A 22,651-nucleotide genomic window follows, 5' to 3' on the forward strand; every position below is an offset into this window, starting at 1 on the left:
TTGGAGGTTCCTGCACTCCTTCAGACTACATTACCCAATGAAGTTTTTCAATATGTTTGGTGTCTTCCTGAATGAGCCTTCTCCCTTCCAGTCAGTCACAAGCCAAGGTCTCACATGAGGAGGGACATTTGACCTCTTTAGGGATTCTTTGAGGACACCTCAAAGCGTTTCTGCTATCTTGGGAGTCACCACGACGACTGAGTTCTGAGTAGCGCACTTGCTTCATGAACCGGTGTCAAGCATACAAATGACACGTCTTACCCAGTGAAACTGGTTTTGACTGATTACTGCTCGATGTTGCACAAGTTTGCTCAGGACCACCTTTCTTGGCATCAGATTTGGAGGATCTTGCGAAGGCGCCACTGGTAGTATACTTCTGCAGTGCTTTGAAGTGTCTGCTGTAGGTTGTCCAAGACTCCAAAGCATATAGAAACAAGGGGTTCACTGCTGCCTAGTAAACCATTACCTTAGTCTCAGGTTTGAGATCCTGGTCCTCAAATACTCTTTTCCTCAGTCAGTTGAAGGCTGAGCTAGCTTACTGGAGGTGATGATGAATTGTTGTCAGCTATGTCTGCCTCATTGAGAGGAGGCTCCTGAGGTACGGAAAATGGTCCACGTTTTCCAGGACCTCGCCGGCGATTTTAATCGGTAAGAGGTAGTATTTTGCTGTGGGAGCTGGTTGGAAGAGGACCTTAGTTTTCTGGGTGTTTAGCGAAAAGCCCATTTTCTCAAAAATGTCAGAGAATTAGCTGACAACAATTTGAGCTCAGTTTCTGGGTGAGCGCACATACAAGCGTCATCTGTACACTGAAGCTCTATTACTGAGGTTGGAGTGGTTTTGGATTGAAGGTGGCATAGATTGCATAGTTTCCTGTCTGTCTGTAGATTATCTCTACAGCTCTGGGTAACGTGATGGAAGTGAGGTGAAGTATTACAGTGAGGAAAACAGAGGAGAGGTGATGCAATGACACAGGCTTGTTTGATCCCAGTTTTCACTGAGATAGGGTCTGTGATGAGGATCATGGCTTGCATGTCACCACGGGGTAGGTAGAGGATGGTAACAAATTTCTGAGGGCAGCCAGACTTGCTGAGAATACTCCATAAGCCTTTGCGGTCGACAGAGTCAAAGGCTGTCATGAGTTGGAAAAGGCCATTTACAGCAGTTGGTGCTGCTCCTTGCACTTATCTTGAATTTGCCACGCTATGAAGGTTATATCTGTGGTACCTCTCGATGGGTGAAAACTGCACTGCGACTCTGAAAAGAGTTCCTTGGTCACTGGGAGAAGGCAGTTGAGGAGAATCCTTGCAATGATTTTCCCTGTGACAGACAGCAGGAAGACTTCTTGCTTGCCTATCACATCCCTCCAGAGATTCACATCCTCCCCGCCTATGGCATTGAAATCTCCAAGGAGGATCAGTTTATCACCTACTAGGACTTGGGCTGGGGATTGCTCAAGGTCGGTGTAGAATTGCTCCTTGGTCTTGCCTCTTGCCTCAAATGTAGAAGCGTATGTGCTGATGACAGCGGCATGCAAATTCCTCATTGGGGTGAGCCAAGCAATGATGAAGTGCAAGCTTATCCCACAAGGGGAGTCGCTGATACACCAGAAAAGCTCATTTTTGATGGGGTAGCCCAACCCGTGGAGACGTTGTTCTTTTATGGAAGATCCTTGTTTCTTCAGTTTGCCTTCTCCTGCACATCATGTCTCACTTAGGGCAGCAACGTTGATGTTAAGGCACCCGGCTTCCTGAGCTATGATTGTGGTGCAGCACTCAGGTCCATCACCTTTGGGGTTGTCCATGAGGGTACTGACATTCCAGGTCTCAAACTTCATTTTGATGAGTGGAAGATACCTTGTATGATTTTTTTTAAACATGGATTGGTTGTTGCTAGATGACTACCACATGGTCTCGGCAGAGTGGGCCCTTGGTCCAATGGCAAGGTAATTCCAAGATGATTGGAGGCCAGGGTCTGCTGTGAGACATTAGCATGTTCTATGCAGATGCCCACCATTGACATCTTCCTGCAGTCTACAGCTTTCTTCCTCACTATCATTCACAGGGCCAATTCATATCAACTGCCAACTTCTTAATCATGCCCACTGCCCCCCTCCCCCCAGCTCCCGCTATGTGCGAGTCTAAATCGCTGATAAATACCCCAAACAGCAAGGGATCCAGTACTAAACCCTGTGGAAGCCCCAGTGGAAACAGCTTTCCAGTTGCAAAGCAACCGACCATAACCCTTTGCTTCCTTCTACTTTACCTTGGATTCCATCAGCTTTTAATTTTTTAACCAGATCTTCATCTTCTGCAAACCCTGATGCATCTTCATCAGCGCCAGTGTTCTCTTTTATTAAATGCTCTGTGGGTTCATTGTTTTCAGACACAGTACCTACTGTCACTCGCCTAGGGCAACGTCATGACAGAGCACTATCATCAACATGTATGCTACTGTACCATGCCACTGCTGAAGAGAATCTTCTCAACATAAGCACTAGACAGTAGTTAATTTCTGGTTGCCTGTAAAACTCCTCTCTAAGCAAGTTAAAGTCAACCATGCATCTTGGGAGTTTAGTTCCAAAGCTTTGATAGAAAAAGTGGGAATAATCATAAGGGGTATTTTCTCTATGCTTATGGCTGACAGTCTCTATTGGAGATGTGTCTGATATTGCCACTTGATCAACTGAAGGCTTCAGTGAAGACAATGTAATGTAGTGAGATGAGAGCCAAGTAAGTGACAGAGCTGAAGGTACTGAATTTGCCTTTTCAATAAAAATAGAAGACTCTTTGTTTTAAAAACCCTAATACTAAAAAGCCAGATGGCCAAAGCGTCAGAGTCCAGAGCAATAAATCAGGTCAAATGGGTTTCCTGGGTTTACAACCATACTGTTATAAACAGAAAGAGCCAGAGAGAGTGAGGAACCATAAAAGTCTTTTTATCTGTGTTTACGATGAGAGAAATAAATGCTTGTTTTTCACTGGCAAAACAAATGGCCAAAAGCTTGAAGCTTCATCTTGAGCACAAGTGTTTACAACATTGGTGTAAAACAGAAAAAATTTATTCCGAGATACTTTCTTTTGAGGAAAACGTTTCCTGATAATGCCATTCTAACCGAAGGGCCACTTTTTTGAATCTTTGCAATGATGTCAGTTGAGAATTACTGAAAAATCCATATGTTCAAGAGGTAAAATGCTTTATTTGTTGGGATTAAAAACAAAGTCCAAATATCATTGCTATGACACAAAGTACCCACAATTCTTCACCTTAAATGGATGATGAGGTGTAGAAGCATTTTAGTAAAAAGCAAGAGGCAAAAAAGTGAGACTCAGCAAAGCAAGACAACTCAGAAAAGTGATTCAATCTGCACAAAGTGCAGGAGCAGAAAAAATATGTTTTGAAGCTGCTGCTGCCTGGTGTAGACAGATCTGGTGGAAGCACATGAGTAAACTTCCTATTGAACATAATTGTATCAGACTGTTACAGTGACTGATTCAGATCACTTTGATTGCAGTTCAGATCAGTGGAGGAAAATGAGACTAATTTCATAAGACTAAAATCAACTAGCTGAGTTATTCAGTAAACCTCACCTGAAAACAAGATAACCTAGCACAATGGTATTGATATATGAAGTGTTAACTGGAAGAATGAGAAAGGCTTTCTGGCAAACTAATGGCAAAGGTTGTGGCCACAGGTCAGAATCAGCACGCCACATGAAATAAAAGACAGAATCAGGGAAAACACTATTTTCACTAAATCAGGATCAGAAGGTGCACAATTGCTACCTGCTGCGCTAGAAACTTTGAGAAATTTATATTACATGCATTATAATACTAGAAGTCCAACATCACAAAAACAAAAACAGAATTACCTGGAAAAACTCAGCAGGTCTGGCAGCATCGGCGGAGAAGAAAAAAGTTGGCGTTTCGAGTCCTCATGACCCTCAGTTCTGTTGAAGGGTCATGAGGACTAGAAACGTCAACTTTTTTCTTCTCCGCCGATGCTGCCAGACCTGTTGAGTTTTTCCAGGTAATTCTGTTTTTGTTTTGGATTTCCAGCATCCGCAGTTTTTTGTTTTCACAAAAACAATCTCAGTTAAGACTGCAGTAAATATCACTCTGGCTTAAAATCCTTGAGCTGGAATGCGAGTTAGGGACGCTCCACACATAACGGAAGGGGAGAGGAATTTGTGTTTTCCATGAAGTGTGATTGCACAAGTGCAGGAAGAGGAGAATATGAGAATATGACTGCAGTTAGCAAGGTAGGGACCAAGGGATGATAGAGGAGATGGTACCACAGACAGTGGTCCTATCCAACAGGTACAATGTACTTGCTGGTGGCAGTCCAAAGTTTGGGCGGGGGGTGCGGGGAGAGAACAGGTTGGAAAGGCTGCAGTAATAGGGGATTCAATAATTAGGGGAATCTGCAGTCGTGACCGACAAACCAGCAGGCTTATTGCCTACCTGGTGTCAAGGTAAAGGGTATTTCAGGGCAACTGTTGAGGAAAGGCGGGGTGGGGGGGGGTGATCAAGTTGATGTGGTCCATGTTGGGACCAATGACAGAGGGAACAAAAGGGAAGAGGCCCTGCTAAAACGAATATCAGAAATAGGGCCAAACTTGGAACTCATAGTGGTAAGCTCAGGGTTAAAACCAAGCCATGTGCTAACTGGCACAGGGATAGACTGATCAGGAACGTGAATGCATGGCCGAAGAATTGGTGTGGAAAGGGGGGTTTCCATTCATGGGATACTGGTACCAGTACTGAGACAGGAAGAAGCTATTCCATAGGGATGGGCTCCACCTGAACCCGAGTATATCATTAGCATGAGCGATTCCTTGTTACCTTTGACTTCAATTCATGTGGTTTTGGTTTCTAACTTTGTTTGTTATGTTCCTTTTAACTAATGCCATTTTGCTGTCTCCAATTAGTACAGCTATCCCGCCCTCTCCTTCCTAATCCTTTCTGATTATAACATACATGTAAGCAAATACATGAAATGAGTAATGGACATAGAATAATAATCCTAGAGGAAAGGATCCATAGGACCGATAGGACCGTTGATAGGATTTTAAACCAGTAAGACAGACAGGGACGGGGTGTCAAAGAGGGAGGAATATGGTGAAAATAACACAAGTCTGAAGATAAAGGACATAGGAAACGAGCATAAAGGTGAGACCAAGGTAAGGAGTAAGGAGAACAAAGCTCTGAGATGAAATACAGCTATTAAAAGTCTGCTATTTTAAGTTAATTGAACAACTGTTAAAGACCAGTTGTACTGCCTGTACAGCAATGTGCACAGCATCCAAAATGAAAGAGGGGAAGTGAAGGCAATAATCCATAGTGAGGAATGAGATTTGACAGGAATAATTGAAACATGGCTACATAAAGAACAGGATTGGCTACTAAATATTGCAGGTTATACATGATAGGGTAGGAAGGATGAGAGTTGGGGTGGCTGTACTAAGTAGAGATAAAATAATACCATTAAATGAAAAAGGCATAACTAATAGAAGGATAGAAACAGAATCCACATGAATTGGGATAAAAGACAAGAACTAGTGATTTGATATCTGGGCAATAGCATTACTTTGTAAAGTTTTCCTCTGTGCAATGCCAAATATTGAAATCCAACAACATTTCTGCAAATTGTCAAAAATGTATGCATACTCCATGTATTAAGGTAATAAATGTTTATTTCCAAAAAGACAATGACACAAATAATTTTCACCCATTAGATTTCCCTCAGTTCACCATAGCTGAAAATCTGAAGGTGATGGGTTTGATCCTTGATCTGGCTGCAATGGCAACATCACGACTGGTCAGTGTTCATACAGTAGAGAAGAGGTTGAAAATAATCATCCAAGGTCCCTGCTCAAGATCAATACCAAGTGGCTGCCATTCAAAAGTGCACATGTGAAGAGACAATCAGACTCAGTTGCAATGTCATCCAGTCAAAAAGTATTAACTATTCAGGTTCACAGATTAAGAATGCCAACTTGTGCTGCCCTAGTGTACAACCAGCAGTCATGGATGCGTACTGAAACACACACACACACACACACAGTCTTTCTCTACATTTAATTTGGAGAATATGGCCAATTGCTTAACTGTCTCTAATGTCATGTCAACTGTGAGAACTGTTGTTGAGATAATCTTTCTCCCAATTAGAAGGCTATAAGCAGAAGTTGTTATTTTTTGTTAATGCAGTCTGAAAACTGGAGTGTTGTCTTTAAAGCACCAGACTTTTTAATGATAAACAACAAGGCTACTCACAAAGTGAGAGTCATGACTTCCTGTTTGTAAGTCCTAGCTTACCTGTCTAACTAGTACTGTATTAGGATAAGAACGCAGTCTTAAAGTGCATTGAGAATTGTAACCTACTAGAATAACATGAACAAAGAGTCACTGGTGCATTTTGGAAATCCTTGGTTTAACTAGGCCTTTTCATTCAAGGACTTGAGGAATGGCAGCAGAAATTAAGCTCCAGGATTCAGGCAAGCCTGGGTGGAAGAAACTTCATGGACATCTTTAAGATATAGCAATTGATATTATGGGTAGGTTCCATGGATTTTTAAGAATTTTTTTCAGTAAGTTTGTTTTTTTATGAATGTTAGTTACACTAAATTCAGCTGTCAGAAATAAAAGTGGTAATTACAGTAAAATAATTAAATGACGTTACTGGTTGAAAGTAGAACTTTGAATTGGTTTCTGTAGGATATTTGCTGATCTGTATCTTTGCAAATCAGTACTTACAAGTTGCTAATTTGAGTCAATAAGGAAAATATACTAGTATCTCCCTCACTACTAACAGAGTCAAAGCATTACCCACACAAAACAAGACTGATACATGAATAGTAAATAGATGCATATATAGATTGATATGTTAAATTAAAAAGGTGACCAGTCACTGAGTTCAAATTAAGTCAAAATATTTTCTCTAACACACGGATATTCTCAGCCTTTCCTCTTTACTGACTTGTATTGAATTCAAGTTTGGTATTCAGAATTCTTTAAAATAATTGAACCAAGAATAATTGTGGTCTTGAACAACATTGTAAGCAGAGACTTCTGATGGAAAACAGGTCACTAAACTTAATTCCCAAGAAAATGCTAATAAAAACTAGTGATTTTAGAAATAGTTTTTCAACTTTTTTAGTCTATTTCTAATTTCTTCTGGAACCATACAGCTGAATACCAGAGGGAAAATCATCACCAACATTCAAGGGTCAAGTCAAGCCAGTTAAAAGACATAACATGACACAAAACAACTTTTCCAGGAATCGCAGATGGTTTAATGTCTGAAGATCATTCATTATCTTTTACTGTTACATTGACTATAATTATAGGACAACTGGAATGGGAATAGGCCATTCAGTTCTTCAAAGCTTCTCTGCCATTCAATTAAATCAAGGCTGATCTGCACCTGAACTTAATTTACACCAACCGCAACCCCCCGCCACCGCCCCCCAACCTTGATCCATATTACTTTGTACCCTGACCCAACAAAAACCTATCCATCTTAATCTTGAACATTCAATTGAATAAGCATCCAGAGGTGGGGCAGAAAATTTCAGATTTCCATCACAGATTGTGTAAAAAGTGCTTCCTGATTTCACCATCACTGAAGGTGGGTGGAGGTAATGTTTTTGCCCTTGTTTGTTTGCTTGTCAAAAAAGCTAATGGATGGATTTCAATAAAGCTTGGTACACAAATAAGGTATGGCTCAAGGAAGAACTGATTAGTTTTTGACAAAGATGCGGATCCGGATCTGGATCCCAGAATTTTTTTAAATGTTCTGTTAACATGGAGAGATGGGGCGAATTAAACATTTTTTTTACAATGTTGTGGGTTATTTTGTTTAGAATTCTGCTAATTGTTTTAGGATGTTGCAGATTGTCTCAGCTGCTATGGTGGAAATTGCTACAGCTGTCAGAATGTGAACAGAGTTTTCAGAGCAGATTATCGGATGTGGATTGGCCTGAAGCCTCAATGAGATGGAAGTTCTTAATAAAAAAGATCTTTTTTTTGTGGTTATAGAGTATCAACCAGGCAAGGAAAAGCTGCAAGAGTAAGATGCATAATTGTAATAACATTGAGTTAACATCGCATGACAGCAGTATGTACTCCACTGAGTGTCCTCTTCATTTGTTTAAAAAATGTGCCTCCTTGGTCCTTGTCAATAGAAATAGCTTCTTTGTATCTATCATACTTTTGTCATTTTAAGCACCTCAATTAGAACACCATTCAACCTTTTAAACTCAGGGGAACACAAGCCAAGTTTAAGCAACTAGTCCTTGTAATTATACCTTTTTTAAGTCTTGGCATTACTCCAGTGAGTCTGTGCTGCACCCCATGCCAATATATCTTTTCTGACATACGATGTCCAAAACTGAACGCAGTATACTAGATAGAGTCTGGCCAAACATTTGTACAACTGAAGTATAATTTTTTTCCCCTTTGTATTCTAGCACTAGAGATAAAGGCCAATATTATAGTCTTTTTGAATACCTTTTGTACGTGTGCACTTGCTTTTAGTGATTTATTGACCGGGGCATCCATCTCCATTTGCTCCTCCACAGTTCCTGGTTTCTCAACATCAAGAAGATATTCCAATTTATCTTTCTTAGATCTAAAGTGGGCAAATGCTCACTTTTCCACAATTTTGCCTACTCACTTAATCTATCTGTATCTCTGTAACTTCCTGCTCCCATCTACTCATCTTACTGTGCTTCTTAACTTAGTGACAGCTGCAAATTTGGACATACAACATTCTATTCCTTCATCCAATTTATTGTACTTATGAGGAAAACTGAGACTCCAATACAGATCTCTGTACACTACTTGTCACATCCCACCAGTCGGAGTATATTGGCCTTTATTCCTACTCTCTATCTCCTACGTCCAAATAATTACAAACCCACATTACATGGTTACATCGAATAGATAAGCTATGTGCTGGAACTGGTAAGAATCAGGTAGGAAGTACATTCAGTTTAATGCTGGAGTAATAGATAACAGCCAGTTGAATTCTCAAAAAATTTTTTTGATCTATGCAAGTACTTATTAAGTTGGAAAGAAGTAATGAGGATTAAAATAGATTATAATTTTATCAGTACAGCATTGGTCAATGACACCGCTACACGATTAGGCTTGCTAAATGAACAGCATATACTGTGGAAATTGGATTTAAAATTATTTTTATTTGTATAGCAGGAAACAGCAAGATATGACAAAGAATATCTTTGAGGGCCTTACTTAAGACTACATAATGCATGAATGGAAACAGGAGAAAGAAAACTGTTCATGTCTAAATATAATGGATATGAAACATGTTGAAGCTAAATGAACATTCAGCACAAAATGATAATTGACAAAAGTAACACAGACGTTTTGAAGTGAAATATATTTAAAATAAGTTGTAAATTTGGTCATTTCACATTTTATAACACTAGTTCAGGGTTAATGCTGGCCTGTATAAATAATTTTTATACATTACACAGATTACTGTTGTGGTCTTCGCTAATGGGGCAATGGACATGTTGTAGACTTAAATACTTCTCACTTTGCACAAAGTGGCAGCAGTACCACTCTGCATCATACAGCTTAGAATATTAAGTTATTCAAGGCTTTAAGGACAATCTCCCCACAATGCAATCAACACCACCGGTTCTCAAACCTTTCTTTATGGATGATTCCTGCAAATTTTAAGGACTCTATATGAATTTCTAAAAGACAGCGTTTGCTAATCCAACAAAAGCAATGCTATCACAACAGAAGATTTTTTAAATTAATTTTCTAGCACCAACAAGAACAGTTTACCTTTTAGTAAACACAAAGAACCTACTGAATTCATAGCAGCTTCACATTTGGGCTTATTATCATCTGAGTACTGGATTGCAACCATGAGAATAAATATAAATAAGGAAAACATAAAAGTCAATATCACATTATATGCAACCGAATACCTTAATTACAAAAACAAACTTTGGTTTAAGTTCACCAAGTTGAACATCTGAGGTAAAATTAGGAACTCGGCAATAATGTCACAAGAACATAAACCAAGACAATAGTAATGATGAGAGTCTCTTCTGGATAGATGAGCTAGGATGGAATTATCTTGCAGTCCTGAGCAAAGAATCATGATTAACCTTAGCATTTTGTTGATTTCCAGGCAGGTCAGGTTGTTTATTTTGGTAATGTATGTTGTTTACAATTCTCCATATTATACTTGTAGTCTCAATTGCCATTGATTACAAATTAAATATTAATGATTTGCTAATTTTGATATTCCCAATCTATTTTATGCCCATGTATCATGTATACTTCATATGCAGGATGGTTTACACTCTTCCTTCTGCAAGTTTTCAGTGATCTGAATGCCAACTAACAGATTTTGTTTAAACTTATTTTATGACTTGCAAAAGAATGCATTTTTCTAGATACTGAGTCGAGTGTTCCCCTAATGTACATCTATAATTCAGCATTTATGCTGAAATGCCATATCTACATTACTTACATTGGCTTTACTAATCCAACAAACTGATCAATTCAGTAAAATTAGTGAGTTAAGGAATGTAACTGGTCTCATGGGACATAAATTCATGTTATATTTATATTTATTCTTAGCTCTAACCACAGTTTTCTTTCGTAGCTTTCCTATCTCCCCTCATCTCTGAGCTCATCTTGTCCAAGACAGACCTTCTGCACCCTCAATCCTGTCACCCATTAACCTACTGATTACCCAACTTCCCTTCTTGGCCCCCGGGTTATCTGATCTTGTTAACAATTTGCTCTTCAGGTGCTCTCCCTCTTTCATTTAAGTCTGCTGTCATCAAAAAGCAACCTTTGACCCCACTGTCCTTGCAAACTACCATCCCATCTCCAACCTCCCTTTTCTCTACAAACTCCTTGAACGTGTTGTCACCTCCCAAATTTATTCCCATCTCTTCTGCATGTTTGTAGGTAACGGCAACTTTTTGAGCAGACTTAGAACCTAGAAAACAGTATTATCCAAAGCCATAGCCTACTTTTCAAATTCAGATAACAATCACAAACCACACTGAGAATTTAAAATATTATTTAAACCCCATAAATATTATTCTCCAATAAACACATTCGGGTAACCTCTGTCTCTATATTGTAGAAGTTTTACAATGTGCTGTTTCAATAGGAATCATTTCTATGTTGGGATAACTAAAATGTGTTTACAGTCTATCCAATTTTCTACAATATAGTAATGCCCAGCGTATATTACTGTTGAAACACATGGGAATTCATACACAAAGCTCAAGAACACAGTGTGCTGGCATCATTTGTTACATCTGAAACAGCATTGAAGGGTAATTTATTTTTTTATATAAACAAAGAGATTTTTAACAACCATTACCCATGAAACTGAGTAAGGCTGCCAATGTTCAGTTTCTGTGAAGTGCTCTCATCAGGAACTGGAATAATTTATATAGGATTTGGAGTGTCAACTGATATGGTAGCACAGATAAAACATGAGAAGCAACAATTGAAATGTTGCCAACTTTCCTGTTCAGATCAGTTCAGGTGCCCATTGTATCAATAAATCACCATCACTAAGCACAAGGTTGATTACTTCAGCTTATTTGCAAGTTTGAACTTGAGGAAAAATTACCTTCTCAAACCAGCCAATAGTTACTATCTATATATTGAACCAAACACTAACCAGAGGGCTGGGAACACAGCATCGCTTTTAGAGGTGGCCACTGCTGAGGATGCTTGTCCCATCTTATAAATCAGAGATAGGGACATCTCTGATCACTTTCTTGTATCACTCTCCACTCACATTCCCCTTTCACCCTCAACCCTAAACTCTTCTGAATCTTTTCCTGGAAAAAACTATCCTCAATCCATTTACAACGGCACTTACAAAATCCCAACTGTCTAGCCTTTGGCTTCTGTTCGACACAACATTTCTAAAGCTACTGATTTGCTCAACCGTACCTCACCTCCAACTTTGACACCCTAATCCCCAACCAAACCATTACTCTGTCGTATCCTGGCTGTTCCCCCAGTACAACCCTCACCTCTGCTCCTTTAGGTCCAAGGGATGCAGACTTAAAAGGATATGGCAGACCACTGGTTGAGCCATTCAGGTCCTCTGCCCAGTCTTTCCCTTCCATTAGTCCTCCAGTCCAAACTTCCTCTAAAGATGCCCCCTGCCCTATTCCTAGGTCTAAATGCGTTTTTCTTTAGTCGCTTTCCTATCTCCCCTCATCTCTTGAGCTCATCTTGTCCAAGGCAGACCTTCTGCCCCCTCAATCCTGTTACCCATTTACCTACTGATTACCCAACTGCCCCTCTTAGCCCCCAGGTTATCTGATATTGTTAACAATTTGCTCTTCAGGTGCTCTCCTTTCATTTAAGCCCACTGTCATCAAAGAACAACCTTTGACCCCACTGTGCTTACAAACTACCATCCCATCTCCAATCTCCCTTTTCTCTACAAAATCCTTGAACATGTTATAAACTCCCAAATTTGTTCCCATCTTTTCTGGAACTCCATGTTTGAATCCCTCCAATCACGTTTCCCCCCATCACTGTACCAAAGCAGCTCTTATCAAAATGACTTTCTATGTGACTGACAGAGATAAGCTTGCCCTCTCTTCATTCTCGACCCGTTTTGTAATTTTGACACTGTTCATCACACTATCTTTCTTCAACACCTCTCCACTGTAATCCAGTTAGGTAGGACTGCATTTACCTGGTTCCAATCTTAGCTAATCATATCCAGAGTATCACTTGCAATGGTTTCTCTTCTTTCTCTCACACAGTTGCTTCTAGGTCCTTGCCCCCCCTCCTATTTCTCACCTCTATACTGCTGCTCAATGTTATCATCCAAAAGCATAGTGCTAGTTTTCACATGCACGCGGATGATACCTAGCTCTAACTCACCACAACTTCTCCTGATTCCTCCACTTTGCTAAATCGGCAGACTGCTTATCCAACATCCAAAATGGATAAGCAGAAATATCTTCCAGTTAATTATTGGGAAGATTGAGACCACTGTTTTCCATCCTTGCACCAAACTTTGTTCCCTAGCTGCTGACTCTATCCTTCTCCCTGGCAACAGTCTGAGATTAAACCAGGCTGTTTGCAACCTTGGTGTCACATTTGCTGACCGCATATTCACACCATCACTAAGATGGCCTATTTCCACCTTCATAGCATCGCCTGACTTCAGTCACATCTTAGATTATTTGTTGCTGAAACTCTCATCCATGTCTTTGTTACCTCTAGACTTGACTATTCCAATGCACTCCTGGCTGACCTATATTCTACCCTCCATAAACTTGAGGTCATCCAAAACTCTGCTGCTCATGTCCTAACTCTTGGTAAGTTCCATTCCCCCATCATCCCTGTGCTCACTGTCCCACGTTAGCTCTCGGTCAAGCAACATCTTGATTTTAAATTTCTCATCCTTGATTTCAAAACTCTCCAAGGCCTAACCTCTCCCTATATCTGTAATCTCCTCCCGCCCCGCAACCCTCCCCGATATCTGCATTAATCTAATTCTGGCCTCTTGAACATCCCCAATTTTAATTGCTCCATCACTGATGGCCATGCTTTTAATTGCATAGGCCCGAAGCTGAGCCATAAAACAAAATGCTGCAGATGCTAGAAATCCAAACTAAAAACAGAAAGCGCTGGAAAAGTTCAGCCTGTCTGACAGCATCTGTTGAGAGAGAAACAGTGTTAACGTTTCAAGTTGAATATGGAGAATTCCGAAGAAGAGGCATATTTGACTCGAAACATTAACTGCTGCCCCATCTGCTGAGTTTTTTCAGCACTTTCTGTTTTTATCCCTAAGCTCTGGAATTCTCGCCCCTACACCTCGCCTTCCATCTTTATGAAACTCCTTAACACTCTTTGACCAAGCTTTTGGTCATCTGACTTAATATCTCCTTATGCGTTATATTTTGTTTCATAATGCTCCTGAGAAGAACTTTGGGACATTTTATTACATTAAATGTACTACATTAATATAAGTTATTGTTTCAAGCTCCTGCACAATCTCTTTACCACCTGCTTCCAGAAATACTGCCCTGTTGTTCTCTGGGAGAACATGACTTGAATGTGAAATTGTACAGCCCTTCTCACACCGACCTAATGAAATGGCATCTCTATTTACTCACTAATTAAACAGGAGCTCAAGTGCTTTAAACCCTACTTCACTTGCCCACAGAAGCTGTTTTATGATTTCATGTCGAGTCTCCTTTCACTTCATTTCTGCCTAGTGCCTTTCCCTCTCCCTTAGCCAAGGCTAACAAGTATCTGAAATTGATTTTGTTGTTGGTCAAGGCCAAAATAAATATTTGTTCACATACGCAGGCTCTTCCCTTTTAATGTGCAGATCTCTTAATTTGGACCTGCTGCTCAGAATTTCCACTTATCCCATTGGGTTTGCTCTCGGCTTTGGCAGCTATGCGCATTAGCTGAAGCAAGATGTTGAGGCAATTAGTGGCACTGCTCCACAGGCACACTTTGCAGCATGAAACCCTCAACTGTGCTAACTGTAGAATTTTAGCCCCACAAAATCTTTTAATGTTCTGTCTTAACAAGTGCAAATTTTACAATGTGTCCCATTGGTTCTGCCACTGCTATCTAGCTGCTGCCTTCATATCATGCATGAATTCCCCAACTCTCCTACAATATGTTCCTTAGATGACACAAAAGCATTGCAAGCTTTAACCGGTATTCTCCTCAATTTTAAAGGTACCACTTGCTGAAAGTCCAACTTCTTTGTTAGCAGATGCAAATAATGCAAGATCTTGTGTCCTGCATAGTCACAGCTTGCTGTGGTCTGAACAACTTGTTCTAGACATGGAGATCCCTAGGAAGGGAAGCGAGCCTAGCTGCTTTGAACCAGAAGAACATTGAGTAGGGCATCAGGATGAGGACCCCTCAGTGATGGTTGTGGAACATAATATATCAATGAAGCATCCTCGTCTGTTTAACAGGACCATTGTCACCACTGTCATAACTCCTTCTCATCTGACATCACACCAGACGTCATGAACATGCAATGCTTAACTGTCTAATTGAATAACTCTATATTAAGTAAATAATTGCACCATTTCCTGCATGAATATAACCTCTGTGAATAACAGAGCATAAGCATATATTTCCTTTAATACAATTAACTCAAAAGTGACCATAAGACAACCCATTCCTTCCTCACACTGGGCTTCACCTGGATATCAAAATGCTCTATTTTCTCCTACTCCAGTGCTTCTCTTTGGTAATTGAGAGAGATTTTTTGATCAGCTTCCTTAAAAAGGGACACAGGAAGGACAATCGCAGGAAGCTTATTTTTGAGGGGAGGGCTTACCTGCAACCATCTATTCCCACATCTTCCACCATCCTTTCTCTAATGGGCACACAAATGCACCCATATCTAGACAAGTGCCTGCCAAAGTGTCTAAATAAGGTGCCATTGCCAGATTGCCCTACTCTTCTTACGCCCAGCATAGTCAGAAGCAGAGCTTAGTGGAGTCCGCTTCACCACACATACATTGGCGCAGTGGGCCCAAGGAATTTTCATCTCAGCTTTTTTACTGTCTTGTATAAGCTTAGCCTGCCTGCACAGGCCAGTGGTGCAGCCATCAGTGGCTTGCAAAGACCTTCCTCAACAGTGGACTAAGGTCCATCAACCAGAAAGGAAGTTGTGAACTGTATTGTTTCTCTCGTGCTATCACAAATCTGCCCTATAATATTAAATAGATGGATTCCACAGGACCAGCCGTATAGTACAAAACAGAAGTACCATCTCTGAAGGTGGTCTGTCACACCCAAGCTACAGTGTAAAACAATCTATCAGAGTAAACACTAACAGGATAAAACAACAGGAGTTTCTTATTGCAGCTTAATAGAACAGAAGAAGGCATCCTAAAATGGAGCTGAAATGTTCACAGCCATGTAATAGTTAAAAACAACACTGACAATGACTGTAGGGAAGATTGGCTTTACAAAGATGTCTATCATGATTCATGCCATACATCTATTAAAACAGCGTCTGCAGGATACAATTACATTTTTAATAAAGAAATCTTATTTTTGAATTGCGAAGCAGAAAAGAAGCCTGAGGCAACCTGCTTTATTGAGCTCACACGAGCATCTCATAAAAATACAGCTCCAATTACATTTGACTGAGACTCATCCAAGTGGCCGAAACGACCACATTTTTCGAGGGTGGAATGGAGGTTTCTTACTGTGGTTCACACTGGTTGTCATCTGAACATGCAGAAACACTACATTATCCATGGGCTTCAATGAGATAGGGCTGCAAGATGGGTTATGGAGGCAGGGGAAGGGGAAGTGAGTAACTAAGTGCAAAATTCAATTATTTTGCAGATAATGGCACAAGCCTTCAGTTACACATATTCACAGCAAAAGATTACTAGGAACAATAGAAATGCAGCTGACCTGCAGGTGTATTTATGACAGAAAATAGGAACTCACTGCGCTGAATTTTCCTGGTCCTGTGGAAACGGCTTTGGAGATAGGGGTGTGGGGGTTGGGGAGTGGGGTTGCTGGGAAAGCACTAAGAAATCCCGGCTGCAGGGCTCCCTGGTGCCATCTCGGCTCTAGTCAGCTTTCTCAGAGCAGGCTGCCACAACAATCAGTAGCTTGTTCGATGGAGGTAGGCAGGCAATGAAGCCAATTAAGGCCCCAATCAAGGGCCATTTCCCCAAAGGCTGCAACTTTCCCAGCATTAGAGGTGTCAGCTGTGGCTCAGTTCATAGCACCCTCGCCTTTGAATCAGAGGGTTGTGGGTTCATGTCCCACTCCCGGAAACCAAGAACTGTGATTGTACTCGAAAAGAGTTGCAATCTGTGACTGTTGATAACTCGAAAGAGTTTCCCAGCATTAGTGGTGTCAGCTGTGGCTCAGTTCATAGCACCCTCGCCTTTGAATCAGAGGGTTATGGGTTCATGTCCCACTCCTGGAAAAACCAAGAACTGTGATTGTACTCGAAAGAAGTTGCAATCTGTGACTGTTGGTAACTCGAAAGAGTTTCCCAGCATTATGTCAAGAGCCCAGCAACGGGTCAGAGCTGGCTTTGCAGTGAGAGGTCTGAGCTGTGACTCAACTGGTGCTTACGATATAGCACATTGTATATGGCCTATAGAAAGAATAATGTGTTGTGCGAAATGGATGTTTCTCGACCACTGGGATGAATTTTGTCGCTAGTGTGCTGATCCTGACATCGGGATGAATTCTGGATTGGGACCCAGGAAGAGCATGTGGCAATTTTGCAAGAGCAATCTTCCTGGAGGTGGACAATTAAGAAGCCGAATCTGGGAGACCTGTCCAATCAGATGAATTTGTCAGCACTCCATCCTCAAGCAGCAGGCATACCCTTTCAGCCACTTCATGGAGACTGATGCCTCCACTAATGCTTGCCCTGCTTCAAAACAGCCATATCCCTCCCATGATACTGCTGCCATTCCTACTAGGGGCTGGCATCACACACACTGCAAGGGCAGCTAGCAGCCATCTCCATGCGCCACATTGTTTGGACTTCCCAATGCTGGAGCCCTGACACTGGCCCTGATTGTGCAGGCCTCCCAGATTCGGCTTCTTAATTGTCCACCTCCAGGAAGATTGCTCTTGCAAAATTGCCACGTGCTCTTCCTGGGTCCCAATCCAGAATTCACCCCGATGTCGGGATCAGCACACTAGCGACAAAATTCATCCCAGTGGTCGAGAAACGTCCATTTCGCACAACACATTATTCTTTCTATAGGCCATATACAATGTGCTATATCGTGAACTCCAGTCACCCCATTGAGTCGCCCAAGGAGAAGTCCTGCAAAACTTCTCTCTGCTTACTCAAAATGAAGTCAAATAGAATTCCAGAAAATCTGAATAAAAATCAAATACCTGCAAATGCTGGAAAACTGCAACCAAGAAAGCCCACTTGCCTGTACCCTGTCCCCAAAGTTTGACTTGACCACCTATGTATTTCCAGTAATCTTTGTTTTTTTTCTGGGGTATCTGACTTTGCATCCTACATTACTTATCCACCAATAATTGTCTTCCTTGGCATTTCCCAGCATTTTACAATCTCTGTGTACTTATCCTTGCAACATTCCATCCCAATCAAAAGAGGATTAAAACACTTCAGTTGAAAGGACAATGCCCATAGACACTATTATGGAGAGAAATATTTCACAGATCTTAAGTATTTCTCAGGTTTGTTGATTTTAGACTCGTCTGCAGATGGCACTCAACATTCAGGGCAAATAATTTGTATTCATCTACATTAATATTCTTCTCACCACAAAGCATAAAATGTAAGTAAAGTCATAATTGAACAACTCTGCCTATATCACATGATGAAAACAGATAAGGGAGTCTATTTAGCACATCCTCAGGCTCTTCCTTCCACATTAAAAATGCAGCATTCCACATGGTAACTGCACAACCCCTTTCCTGGTAAAGCCAAAAGGTGAAAAATAAACAGAAGCACTGCTTTCATACCTCAAATTCTTTCACCTTTTCCATTGTAATTAACTGCCGTGATGTATGGGTTGTGAGAGACTGTTCACAGTTACTAATAAGTTTCAGGCAAGGATGCTGGGGGATAACATCTTCCGAGTAGCTGAGAGAAGAAAAAAGGAGAAAATTATGAAACAGTGGTGGAAGGAATAGCTGCTTCCTAAACAGAAATGTTTGAAGGCTCTGGTCAGAAATCATCTCATGCCCTTGTACCTTAACCTTAACAGTCACTTATATTTGGACATGTTAGCTAGCTGATAATTTCCAACATATATATGTTTAGGACCATTATGATAAATTTCCTTTGTAATTTTAATCCATCTTCTATCAGGAACACTGGTGCCACAAGAGTGGAGCGATAAAAATGTAGGGGCAAAGGATTATGATTATGAACTCTCTCTGCTACATGGCTGCTATTTGCTTGACCATTTTTGTGAAAACACTAACGAAATATCGTTAAAAAAAAAAAATCAGACCAATACGATGATTTGTCTCACTGACTTTTTTGGCTAGGCTGGGGTGGGGTGGGTGAACAATCTGCAATGTTTCCATTCCTGACCACTATCTTGTGACTCCTGCTGGAAAGCAGACGTCAGGTGCAAGTACGATCAAGCTCGCTGCAATCTCACATGCAGCCAATAGCCAACCAACATTCACGTTTGAAGAATGGTCACTTAAACAAAGTTACAAAAAGTGGTTGGTGTCTGTGAAACCCTACCTAGACATAAGTCACTGCCTTCATGAGAGAAGTGGACTTTGGATATCGGAGAAATATCCTACATGGGGCACTGGAGTGGTGTTGTAAGGAAATGTTCAATTGTTCTGTATAAATACATCAATTCTGTACTGCCATGGGGAATTTGTTGATATTAAAGGTGTAACAAATAAATACAAGGTTTTGTAGTTGAGAAGTTCTTAAGCCACCAAAAAATTTCTTAAGAATCACAAATCTTTGACCATTTTGAATTTTGTGTTCCTTTCAAGCATTTTTCATTTTTGGTAAAACACTAACCTAGAATAGCCCAACTTAAAGAAAACACTTTCTCAATTTCCTTTCATTATGGAGATGTACTGTCAAATTTGTTTTGCTTTATAGTTTCCTTTCAACTGTTTGGACTGCTGTCAGATTGAATCCTGCCATTCCACTGCAGCCAAGGGTAACGTAATGTGAAGTTAGTTGTATTTGTTTACCTTTCAGAGCTATCACATTATAGTAACATTGGTGGAATTAAACAGAACAGTAGTCAAATATTTATCACCACCATAATCATAAAGTGTCAAAACCATTATATTGTGTGGTAGAAGTTGTAGGATCAGCTGCAAAAGAAATTCAGTGCGAAGATATGCTAAATGACACAAGCTGTGATATGTCACAAGCTCAAAAATCTTTCCTTAGGACCCCAAAGCATTTAAAAATAAAATAGTGGAAGTATTTAATAAATCACAAGTATACTCAAAACCATCAATCTGATATAAAAAATTAGCTGGATAAATATTCTTGGGTTGTAGGAGCTGGTCTGAAAAAGCCCATTTGAGTACCAGACAAGTCAGAAAGTCAGTATCTGCTATGCTACCCTTCCAGCCACCCATCCCATATTAATTTGTCAGGTCCAGTGCTATGAGGTAAAGCAGTGCTCCGATTTGAAATGGGGGAAGAAAAAAGAAAAACCAACAATCAACAGGACAGTAACCTAGCTCACCCAACAAAGCGTCATACATTATCCGTTGGTGAGTTGCTTTGATTATATCTATTGAGAATTCTGCAAATTAACATGGCCTGTCATCCTTGATAAAGAAGAACAGCACAGAGCCAATACAGCAATGCGAAAAGGAATAAAAGAAAAGACTAGATAAGATCCTCTGCAAATCTGACTTATCTGTGTATGTCTATGTAGGGTAACTGCCATTAGGACACACACACTACAAACCCCAGTAACCAAGACAGAAAACGATCATGGAAACCTAATGATTGACGAGACAAATTTCCTTAATGAAGCAGCTGATCAGCTATGACACATAAAATACACATGAATTGTGAATCTGCAGTACAGGTTGCCATACAAAGATGGCAATTTCCTCAAGGTACTATCTGGAGTGAAATCATAAATACAATATTCGTAAAGCAGTTTATGATTTCACTACTTATAGTGCATAAAGGACATCTTCCCTCTCTAGATCTTTGTCATGAACACATCAGTTCTCGTGGCTGTGAAATTGAATCTTCCTCGCCTGCATCAGCCTAAATAGACAGCATTGGAAGATCTGTAGCAGTTAATCTAATACAGGCTATGAAAATATTTTCATAAGTTTATAAGGATTGCAGTTATACAATTCAATCTAGTATTTTCTGATTTGACTGAATTCTTGGTTTGTAGCATCCCCTGCTGGAACTATTTACCAAGTATACATTTTTTTCAGAGATGAACTAAAAGGTTTGATGCAATTATTGCCCTTGGTATTATTAGAAGCCTCAGTCAACAAATGAAATCAAATCTGGAAATCCATACATCTAGCTCAATAAAATTCTGATGTACTAAAATGTAACATTTTAAAAAATGAAAATAAACCCAAAATGGGATTCACCTTCAATGGAGTGCAGGCTAAGAGAAACCTAAGGTGCAAATACAGAAATTGCTACAGACAGGATTAACAATCAAAAAACCATGAAAGGGTAAATGATTTCCTGGATTTTATACGTAGGAACACTGAATACAAAAACAAGGAGGTGGCAGTGAATTGATGCACAGCATTATTTCAGGTACAGTCACAATGTTGCATGTAATGTTTTGGGCACCCCATTGCAAGAGAATATTAGAACCCTGGACAAAAATACAACATTGGTTTGCTAGTCGATAACTAGGATGAGAGGATATAATTATAGTGAAACATCTGCAAAATGTTAAAGTTTTATTCACAAGAGCAGAGAAGATTAACACATGGGGGAGACTAACTGAAGTAAAGAAAGGAAGGATACGGAGAGGATAAATAGGCAAAGATTACTTCCACTGCCAATGAATCAGTAACAAGGGGACATAAATTTAGGGTTAGTGCTTTCAAAGCTAGGGCTTTCCCAGTCTTTCACTACCTGAAGCACTACCTCTGTAAAAGTAGGATCAACAGACATTTGGCAGCTGGGGTAAGATAAAAACAAAAGAGTTCAGCAGGAACATATGACTCAATGGGATCTATTTTGACCTTTAGGAACCAACTGGCAGAGCATGCTAAACAGGCTCCCTGGATCGAGGCCTCAAAATCAGACTGTGATGGCCAGCAGCAGTTGCAGTGAAGTGCAGCTGGGCCTCTTCAGTTCCATCACCTAACCTGCACAGAACCACGCAGGCTCTGACCAGTTCAGGCCTTAAATGGTAATCTGGGTCCTAGTTACATGAAAGAACCCACAATCTCCATACTAAAAGGGGCCTATCCCTGAAACAGCTGGGCGCTTTCAACACCCTGCACTAGATCCCTTTCAAAATGCAGCAGGCCACATATGTGCTCTTAAAGGGGGCCATAAGATCACCAATGCCATCCTGAGTCCTTTACAGTTAGCACTAGGAGAATGCAGTCTAAATCAGCCCCAATTTATTTTGACTCTGTTCAAGCGTGCGCTCAAACGCTGCTTCCTGTTAACGTGCCACTGAATTATATGAAAACTATAGTTCTAGATGACACTACCGCAGGAGGATTCCATTGCAAAAATTAAAAAGACAATGATAGAACAGCTAATGTGGTTCCGCTATTTAAGGAGGGTTGTAGAGATAAGCCAGGGAACTACAGACCAGTGAGTCTCACATTGGTGGTAGGGAAACTATTGAAGAAAATTCTGAAGGACAGAATCTATCTCCACTTGGAGGGGCAAAGTTTGATCAGGGGTCGTCAGCATGGCTTTGTCAGAGGGAGGTCATGCCTAACAAATTTGATTGAATTTTTTGAGAAGTTGACCAGGTGTGTAGATGAGGGTAGTGCAGTTGATGTAGAAACATAGAAACTAGGAGCAGGAGTAGGCCATTTGGCCCTTCGAGCCTGCTCTGCCATTCATTATGATCATGGCTGATCATCCAACTCAATAGCCTGCTCCCGCTTTCTCCCCATACCCTTTGATCCCTTTCGCCCCAAGAGC

At 40.5% G+C, this 22,651-nt stretch overlaps 1 protein-coding gene across 3 annotated transcripts in view; it reads right to left on the reverse strand.

Annotated features, from left to right (window-relative positions):
- Window positions 1-22,651, reverse strand: part of trmt11 (tRNA methyltransferase 11) — an 84,279-nt gene that overhangs the window by 14,097 nt on the left and 47,531 nt on the right. For 2 of the 3 annotated variants that reach the window (XM_078542146.1, XM_078542147.1), the window contains one exon: window positions 18,514-18,634. The exons of the other annotated variant lie outside the window; for it this stretch is intronic. In XM_078542146.1, coding sequence (XP_078398272.1) covers window positions 18,514-18,634 — 121 coding nt within the window. The remainder of the gene's footprint in view (window positions 1-18,513; window positions 18,635-22,651) is intronic. 3 annotated transcript variants of the gene reach the window in all.

Source organism: Cetorhinus maximus, chromosome 5, assembly GCF_964194155.1.
Source record: "Cetorhinus maximus chromosome 5, sCetMax3.hap1.1, whole genome shotgun sequence".
Classification (NCBI taxonomy): domain Eukaryota; kingdom Metazoa; phylum Chordata; class Chondrichthyes; order Lamniformes; family Cetorhinidae; genus Cetorhinus; species Cetorhinus maximus.